The sequence below is a fragment of the Macaca mulatta genome, chromosome 11 (genome assembly GCF_049350105.2).
Source record: "Macaca mulatta isolate MMU2019108-1 chromosome 11, T2T-MMU8v2.0, whole genome shotgun sequence".
NCBI classification, from domain to species: Eukaryota; Metazoa; Chordata; class Mammalia; order Primates; family Cercopithecidae; genus Macaca; species Macaca mulatta.
In genome coordinates, this window is record NC_133416.1 from 59,622,567 (window position 1) to 59,631,606 (window position 9,040).

At 46.4% G+C, this 9,040-nt stretch overlaps 1 protein-coding gene across 1 annotated transcript; it reads right to left on the reverse strand.

The window, feature by feature from the left end:
- Positions 1 to 910: 910 nt before the first annotated feature.
- LOC719283 (keratin, type II cytoskeletal 6A) lies at positions 911 to 6,255 on the reverse strand. The gene is made up of 9 exons (XM_015151780.3): positions 5,631 to 6,255; positions 4,481 to 4,695; positions 4,071 to 4,131; positions 3,817 to 3,912; positions 3,528 to 3,692; positions 2,901 to 3,026; positions 2,062 to 2,282; positions 1,803 to 1,837; positions 911 to 1,689 (listed from the first exon to the last, which is right to left on the reverse strand). Exons 1-9 carry the CDS (start codon positions 6,168 to 6,170, stop codon positions 1,454 to 1,456), a joined length of 1,695 nt encoding a protein of 564 aa, XP_015007266.3. The 5' UTR covers positions 6,171 to 6,255; the 3' UTR covers positions 911 to 1,453.
- Between the last annotated feature and the right edge of the window lie 2,785 nt (positions 6,256 to 9,040).

Consider the following 9,040-nt stretch of genomic DNA (forward strand, 5'->3'; position numbering starts at 1 on the left):
TTTATTTTTTATTTTTCAATTTATTTTTTGAGGCAGAGTCTTGCTCTGATGCCCAGGCTGGAGTACAGCAGCGTGATCTCAGCTCACTGCAACCTCCCTCCTGCTCCCGGGTTCAAGTGATTTTCCTGCCTCAGCCTTCTGCGTAGCTGGGATTGGCACCCACCACCATGCTCAACTAATTTTTATATTTTTAGTAGAGATGGGATTTCACCATGTTGGCTAGGCTGGTCTCAAACTCCTGACCTCAGGTGATCCACCCACCTCAGCTTCCCAAAGTGTGGGGATTACGGGAGTGAGCCACCGCCCCCAGCTGTTTGGATTTTAATTGTATCAGCTTTAATGTCCCATTTCCCTGTTGTGAAGATTACTGTGGTGCATATCCATGTGCGTATAGCTTTCTGCATTTGCATGTTCTCCTCAGGATACATTTCCAGAGGTGTAATTTCAGTTCTAAGTAGGCACATATTGATTGCTGTTGATACACCTTGTCAAATAATTTTCTTAGTCATGGGGCAATTCTAAGTATAAATAAAGTATCTTATTTTCTTCTCAAATGACTTTTATTCTATTTGGCCAAAAATGTTTCTCCGCCTGGGCATTTAGGCCAAGCGCCGGTGTATAAGGAAGAGTAGTCTTAGAGACCAAGTCAGAGGCACTGGGCTGCCAGTTCCTACATACAGTAAAACGAGAGTAGACAATCATGGTGGACCAAATGCCTCCCACTTCACTTGCCAAACATTTAGGAGGAATTTGATCTGAGAAGAGACCTGAATATCAGGATACCATAGTGCTGTTAATTGAACCTCTCTAAAGGAGAAGGTTTAAGCACATGGGGATATGGATTATCAGTTAAAAATAAAAAGGCATTTGTCAACTGAAAAAGCTGAAGAAATATTGGTACCATGCATTACTTTAAAACCTGCTTTATTTAGAAATTACAAAGAGCAAAGAGCAGAGAATTCATCACAGGGAGACAGACTGTATACATCATACGACTAGTCACTTGCACTTCCATGGATACTGCAGGGGGAGTTCACAATACTTTTAAGGTAGGGAGTCTGGGGGCCAATGGAAAATAAGTGGAAGTTGTTCTGATATAAGCCTCAGGCAGTTTTCAGTAATGAAAAGGAGCAGAGATCATTTTCTTATCATGCTCAGCCTCAGAGATAGAACACCGGAGGCAAGATATTAATAAATTAGTAACAGAGTGAAGCTCCAGTGGTGATTACATCATGATGTAAAATCAGAGGTTGATCTGATGGTGAGCAATGGGTGCTCAAATGGGGCTGGTATAGACAGAGAGAAGAAGTGAGGGCACTAAGCATCCATCCCCAGCTCTACCTGGGAGAGCAGGGGAGACTGGAGGCCACGAGAGGACAGGCAGCCTGAGGAGAGGGCTCTGCAGCCAGAGAGGGGCCTGAGAACTGTGGGACCGAGAGCTGGTGGCAGCACTTCAGTGCTTGTAGCTCTTCCTGCTGGAGGAGGAGGTGGTGGTGTACTTGATGGTGGAACTGCCGCCTCCAACAGAGCTGAGGCCACCCCCAATGGCTCTGCCGCTGCTGGAACTGAAGCCACCTCCAACACCAAGACCACTGCCATAGGAGTAGCTGCTTCCTCCACCCAGGCCTAAGCCACTGCCGACACCACTGGCACCGCCATAGCCACTGGAGACGGTGGATTGTACCACAGCTGTGGTGGGGAGGGGACAAGGGCACAAGAAGCCACGGTGAGCTCATCTTGTCAGCCTGAGCCCAGTCAGAAGAGTGCAAGGGCAGGGGAGGAAGGCAAGCAAAGGTACTTACAGATGTTGACTTGTCCAACGCCTTCGCCATTCAGCCTGTGGAGAGGAACACAGGGAGGGTGAGACCTCAGAGAGCCCTTCTTTCCCTGGACCAGTGTGGGCAGCCTCGGTGTGTAGAAGAGTCCATGGGAAACAGCTCTTTTAGTTTTCTCTCAAGAAAAGCAATTATGGCCATGGGCAGTGCACCCTAGAGTTGTGCTCAGTGCCAGGCACCTTGAAGATGGACTCAACTGTTGGAGGAAGCCGCGTCAGTTACCCACCTGCACTCCTCGCCCTCCAGCAGCTTGCGGTAGGTGGCAATCTCCACGTCCAGGGCCAGCTTCACGTTCATCAACTCCTGGTACTCCTTCAGCAGCCGGGCCAGGTCCTGCTTGGCCTTCTGCAGGGCATCCTCCAGCCCTTCCAGCTTGTTCTTGGCATCCTTGAGTGCCATTTCCCCACGCTGCTCAGCATCAGCAATGGCGGCCTGCAGGCTGGCACACTAGGAGGGGAAAGGAAGAGAAGGAACTTATTGCCTCCTCCTCCAGAGGAGGCTGGCTCTTGTTTAGTGAACAAGGGTCCTGTAACCCAAAATTGACAGAGAATGAGCTCTGACTCTTCCTGTCCAGTGTTTTTCCATTTGGCAATATTTGTCTAGTCTGGGAGTCAAGTGACAAAGTCCTATGCCCCTTGTATTAAGCACCTGCATGAGAATGTGCTCTGTATCTGATGGGAGACAATACAATGGACCCAAAAACAAGGTATATGGAAGATGAAGGCCCAGATTTGTACTGAGTGCTGTTTTCAAAACTACAACAAGAAAAATTTTGAGGAATACATCTGGATGCCACATTAAAATATACAAAATTGTGACTATCTGTAGGTGAGGTGATGACTTTTTACTTGACTGTTGAGACCTGGCCTTGCTCATGCCTCAGAGGCTCATCCTCTTGAGTGGGATTCACTTCTCTATTGAGTTCTCAATGAGGGCAAGAACTATATATGTTCCTCACCCTAGTGTTGGTTTACTTTTCAAGAATTATCTCAGATAATAGCTAATGACTGCCTAATGGGTCTAGCAAAAAATGATGCTTCTCTACTTCATTGCCCCTCACCATACCTGCTTCTTGACGTGGTCAATCTCAGATCTTAGCCTCTGGATCATGCGGTTGATCTCAGCAATCTCCTGCTTGGTGTTGCGCAGGTCGTCCCCATGTCTGCCCGCTGTGACCTGCAGCTCCTCGTACTGCAGTCCAGAGGTGGAGAGAGAGACAGTGTCTACGGGTTCTTACCTGGCTAACGATGACTTTCACTTGTGTATCATATATGTCATGAAGTGGGCCTAATGGCTTCTCCCCAAGGAACTTGAGGAGAAGCTGATGTTATGTGGTGGGTGGTTACTAAACACTGGAGTCACAGACCATGCTCATTGTGGCACCACTATCTGCCTAATTTCCTTAGGGAGTACAAATGTTCTGTACCATTTTCTAAAAGTCAGCAATCAGGATGAAGCTAAATGCAGAGATGACTATGTCATTGTCTATGGTAGCTTTCCTCCTGCGTTGGGTTCTTTTTCCTTCTTGACTTGGGTGTAAGTTCCGCAAATGTCTACTCTAATAGTGCAGGTGCACGTCCTGTGAGAGGACCCTGGCTTCCTGTAAGGGGATGTCCCCAATGAAGTCTGCAGTTCTCTGGCATTCAGGGCTGGACACAGGGATTCCTCAGCGGCTACCCACACCCTGCTCACCTTGCTCTGGTACCAAGACTCGGCCTCAGCCCGGCTCCTCTGAGCAATCTCCTCGTATTGGGCCTTGACCTCAGCAATGATGCTGTCCAGGTCCAGGTTGCGGTTGTTGTCCATGGACAGCACCACGGATGTGTCTGAGATGTGGGTCTGCATCTGGGACAGCTCCTGCAGAACAGAAGGTCATAAGATCAACTTCACTTCTGACATTTACAGAGATACCCAGCCCTATACATCTTCTCCCCTTTGCAGACCCCATCAGAGTAAACAGAAGGATGGTGGAGATGCTTACTGCTTCATACAAGGCTCTCAGGAAGTTGATCTCGTCTGTGAGAGTGTCTGCCTTGGCTTGCAGTTCAACCTTGTTCATGTAGGCAGCATCCACGTCCTGGGGAAAGAGCCAACAATCTGGAGTTACCTGAGCGCAGCTTCCCAATCTACCCACCTTCTAGTCCCCCTACCAATTCTCCTCTCCCAGGTGAGTGATGACACAGAGCCACTTCTGTCCTTCTAAGTGAATTTGAACCCCCGGCTTCATCTGCTCACCTTCTTCAGAGTCACAAATTCATTCTCTGCTGCTGTGCGCTTGTTGATTTCATCCTCATATCTGCAGGAAGGAAGGCATGGGATATATTAGAGCCAGTGGGTAGGATGAAACAGAAAAGCAGCCTGGGATCCAACATTTTCCAAAATGGAATATATTCTAATTGAGCTTTCCTGCCACAGAGCGCCTAAGGGACGATTTTTGCTTCTCCTAAATTTGTCACTTCTTTAATCTCGCCATCCTCTCATAACCATTTGTGGTTCTTGCAGGTTTGCTCCTAGGGACTAATTTGTGCTTTCCGTTTCCATGGACATGGGTTGTTAGGAATGCCACCCCCATCTGGCCCTGGTCACCCAATGGTCTTGAAGTGTGTGCTGCAGGAAATTGAGTCCATTTCTCCTATTTAACTCACTTGTTCTTGAAGTCCTCCACCAGGTCCTGCATGCCTCTGAGCTCCGAGTCCAGGCGGCCCCGTTCCCCAACGATGCTGTCCAGCTGCCTCCTGAGGTTGTTGATGTACTGCTCGAACAACGGCTCCAGGTTCTGCCTCACGGTCTTGGTGCCCTGCTCCTGCAGCAGGGTCCACTTGGTTTCCAGAACCTTGTTCTGCTGCTCCAGGAACCGCACCTGGAGGGGAAGCAAGACGGTCATTTTCCAGGCAAAGGAAGGAAGAAAAAGTGTCTGATACCTGGTTTACTGGCAGGTCCAGGAGGTCCCCATGGTGCTGGGCTACTACAGTGCATGTAGAGAGGCTCAGGCTGGGCTCTGCTCCCCCAACCCCTTCTCCGTTGCACCCCACCAATCTCACTAGAGAAATTGTCCCACAGACCATTGAGGTGTGTGTTCTCACACTGTAATCTATTAATTGTATCAGTGAGTTTCAACATTTCTTCGTTTTCTTTTTCCAAGCACAGTCACAAATCTAGTTTAAAAATACTATTTACCTGATGTGTTGTACAGTTTTTATTACTGATAGGACCTCAGTTAGGAAGGATATTAGATGTTGCCTTATGATTAGATTCCAGTCTAATTTCCGATTTAGTGTGGTTTCTCCACTCAAATATTCTGATGTTATGATCATTCTCTGTTTTTAAAATTAATTAGCATTTCTCCAGGTTTTATAGTTGTTTCTATGCCCATTTTTTCTTAATCCAGCCAGATTATCTTTTTCTTTTCTTTCTAAATTTTTTTCCTCTTACTCAGACCTGAGAGTGTAATTTACCAGCCCATATACTCCTGGCATTTGCTTTGTAATCTCTTAGACACTTTAGAGGGAAGAGTTAACCTACTCCACTCTCCGATGGCCTCATCTGTGCTTCAGGGTTGTGAAAAGTTGTGGCTCTCCCTAGGCAGGAGTGAGAACCAATCCGTAGATCCCATGTGGGAGTGATGCCCGTCCCTGTTGCCGGCTGTGCGGCTGTGCACCGGAAGCCACGTGCACTCTCTGCAGAGCTGGGCTGAGTCCCCTTCTCCCTCCCTCCTAGGTCTCCCTGGCAGGAATGTGTTCCTCCTCTGGTCTGGGGACCCTGAAGTGCCCCGTGGAGGGCATGACCCTGGCTCACCTTGTCGATGAAGGAGGCGAACTTGTTGTTGAGGGTCTTAATCTGCTCGCGCTCCTCGGCCCGCACCCGCTGGATGGTGGGGTCGATTTGCAGGTTGAGGGGAGTCAGGAGACTCTGGTTGACGGTGACCTCTTGGATGCCTCCAGGGGGGCACACAGGGAAGCCAGGGCCCCCAAAGCCACCAGCAAGGCCGGCTCCACCACCCAGACCAAAGCCAATGCCGGCTCCACCACCGAAACCAAATCCACTCCCGGCGCCACCAAAGCCATAGCTGCCTCCGGCTCTGCTGCCATAGCCGCCACCGATGGCACAGCTGCCCCCTCCAATGGAGATCCTCTTGGAGCCCCCCAGGCCATACAGGCTGCGGCTGCCAAAGCCAGCTCCTCCACACGCGCCACCCAGGCCACCACTGCCCCTGGAGCGGGACACGGAGACGCTGCTGAAGCCAGAGCGGCTGACCCCAGGGAGCCTGGCTGAGCCGGCACTGAAGCCCCTGCGGCTGCTGCTGTGGCTCCTGATGGTGGTGGATGTGCTGGCCATGGTTCCAGGAGATGAGAGGGCTGTGGAGAGCGTGAGAGGCTGGAGGTGAGAGGGAAGAGAAGCAGGACTAGGAATCAGGCTCCGGGCAGCAGCTTATATATGGAGAGCATGGGCTGGGCCCAGTCCTGGAAGGTGAGCTTGCAGGTTGGGAAGGGCTGGGCTTTACAAATAGTGAGATCACACCTGGATTAGAAAAGTTATGAAATGCCGAGATTGCATTTTTCACCTCCTTTAGTCAGGGAAAATGTTCCTGCCTCCAGCTTTGACTCGAGATCTCAGCATAATAAGAGCATTCTCAGTTCATGAAGTTGGAGTTAGTCACTGTCTCTAGCAAAGGTTCTGCATGCTAGGCTGTTTATCAACATGCTCCGAGAGCTTTCCTCTTCCCAGTCTGACTTTCTTCCAGCAGATATATTGGAGATCACAAGCACTGTATTGCAAATTCCTTAACAGAAATATTACCGTTTTCCTTGTAATTATTTTTCCTTCTATGTGCTATTTCAAACATGTAGAGTAGCAGAACAACACAATGGGCCTGTATATACCTATTAACTGTTTCCATGATGATTACGTTATGTCCAGTCTTATATCTTGTATATTTCCACCCAATTCCCTTATCAATGTTAAATTTTTTTAAATCCCCAAAATATTTGGGATTTAATTCAATATTAATGCAATATTAATCTCTAAATGATAGGTCTTTAAAAAATATAACTGAAATATTATTTTGTATTTTAAAAGTTTATGTATTTATTAAGTCTTCACCCTCAAGGAGTTGACTCTAATAAAGATGACAAATAACACAAAAGGAGATAGAAGACATCGCCTCTAGTGGCATCACTGAGCTAGAAAGAAAGTAATGCTTGACTAGGAAGAAAAGAGCACAGAGAAGGGATGTAGAGGGGACAGTGGGGAAGGGTAATTTTTTTTTTTAAGACAGAGTCTTGCTCTGTCGCCCAGGCTGGAGTGCAGTGGTGCGATCTGGGCTCACTGCAACCTTCACTTCCCAGGTTCAAGAGATTCTCTCACCTCAGCCTCCTGGGTAGCTGAGATTACAGGCGCTCGCCACCAAGCACAGCTAATTTTTTGTATTTTTAGTAGAGATGGGGTTTTGCCATGTTGGCCAGGCTGGTCTCGAACTTCTGACCTCAGGTGATCCACCCGCCTCAGCCTCCAAAAGTGCTGGGATTACAGGCACGAGCCACCACACCCAGCCAATTTATGTATTTATTAACATCAATATGTCTATTCAATTCTCCAATGTCCTTGTTTATTTATTGCCTTATGGTTTACAATTCATTTGTTGATGAGACCAGATTAATTGTCCTGAGTAGTATTTCAGTCTTTGGAGTTTCCTCATTGCTTACTCACAGTGTTTCATTTAAGATGCTACTGTGTCCTCTATATTTCCTGCAAACTGATCATTAAAACTTGAAGCTTAATAAGACTCTCATATATTTAGACTTTCCAGATGTGGATGTAATAGAATGCCTATTTAAATATTGAAAATTGGCCGGGCGCTGTGGCTCACACCTATAATCCTAGCACTTTCAGAGGCTGAGGCGGGCGAATCACCTGAAGTCAGGAGTTTGAGACCAGCCTGGCTAACATGGTGAAACCCCATCTCCACTAAAAATACAAAAATTTGCCGGTGTGGTGGTGTAAGTCTGTAATCCCAGCTACTACTCCAGAGGCTGAGGTGGGAAGATCCCTTGAACCTGGGAGGCAGAGGTTGCAGTGAGCTGAGATTTCACCACTGCACTCTAGCCTGGGTGACAGAGCGAGACTCTGTCTCAAAAAAATAAATAAAATGAAAAACAAAAATACTGAAAATTGTTATTTACACACTTATTTATATGTTTATAAATTGAATATGTAATAAATGTTTAAGGAGAAAATGCATACTAAAGCCATTCCCCAGTCACACAAACATTTTATGTGGAAGTAAGCACTGTTACCAAGTCCTTGTGTATCCTTCTGGTAACTTTACTTGGATATGTTTCTGAGCTTTTTCTGGGGAATATGTGAGATGTGTGTATTTGTGTGTGTGTGTATATGTGTATGAGAGAGAAGACAGAGGGTGAGAGAGGAGGGGGAGTTTTATATGTAAAGAGTAAGCCCCCTTGAAAAGTACATATAGGTGAATTATAGCAAAAGAGAGAGAGAGGTTTGTCTGTGAGTTTTTTATATTAAATTTCCATACATATATAAAATATTTTAAAATTATATACATATTAAACAATATACATGTATTATCTTCCAATTAAGTTTGTGTTGTCTCTACTTTGCCTTCCAAATCTATTTTTTTCTCTTTATTCTTTTACCACTCTGTGATCTCTTTTTTTCTCTTTGCTTTTCTCCATCTTTTCCTATATGTCAATTACTGTGCCTTCAGCAATATCTTTCTTTCCTCTTTGTGCTGCTTTCAGTTGGTCTTTGTTTCTATTGTTCTTTATTGTTTCAACATATTGTCCCTTAGTTCTCTTATTTTATGGAGGTGATCATTTCATTGAAATTTTTTTGCTAGCATTTTATCGTGCCTTTTTTCTGTTGAACATTCTTTAAGTGCCTTTTTTTGTCTCACTCCTTTCAGTTTTAAATGCATAGATCTTTTGTGGATCCTGGGATGGTTCCTTTCCAACTGGTGCTCATTTTTAATGAGATGAGCATCCTCTGGGGCTAGGGGCTACCATTTACAGGACATATTATGGGAGAAGGGACCAAGGGCATATTCAGGTGGGTTGGAATTCTCATTATGACACAAGGCTGTGTGAATAATTCTTTTAAACATCAATTCAACCAAGCCAACAAAGATCGCTGCAGAGTGGCTCATAAATCACAGGCTCTCTGCTTTCTTTGCCTTACCAACA

Bases quoted from the DNA above. Each gene is read 5' to 3' on its own strand.
- LOC719283 (XM_015151780.3), bottom strand. From the start codon at position 6,170: ATGGCCAGCACATCCACCACCATCAGGAGCCACAGCAGCAGCCGCAGG. The intron at 4,696-5,630 runs GTGAGCCAGGGT...CTTCCCCTCCAG, and splicing joins TCGCCTCCTTCATCGACAAG to GTGCGGTTCCTGGAGCAGCA. The intron at 1,838-2,061 runs GTGGGTAACTGA...TCCTCTCCACAG, and splicing joins CTGGAGGGCGAGGAGTGCAG to GCTGAATGGCGAAGGCGTTG.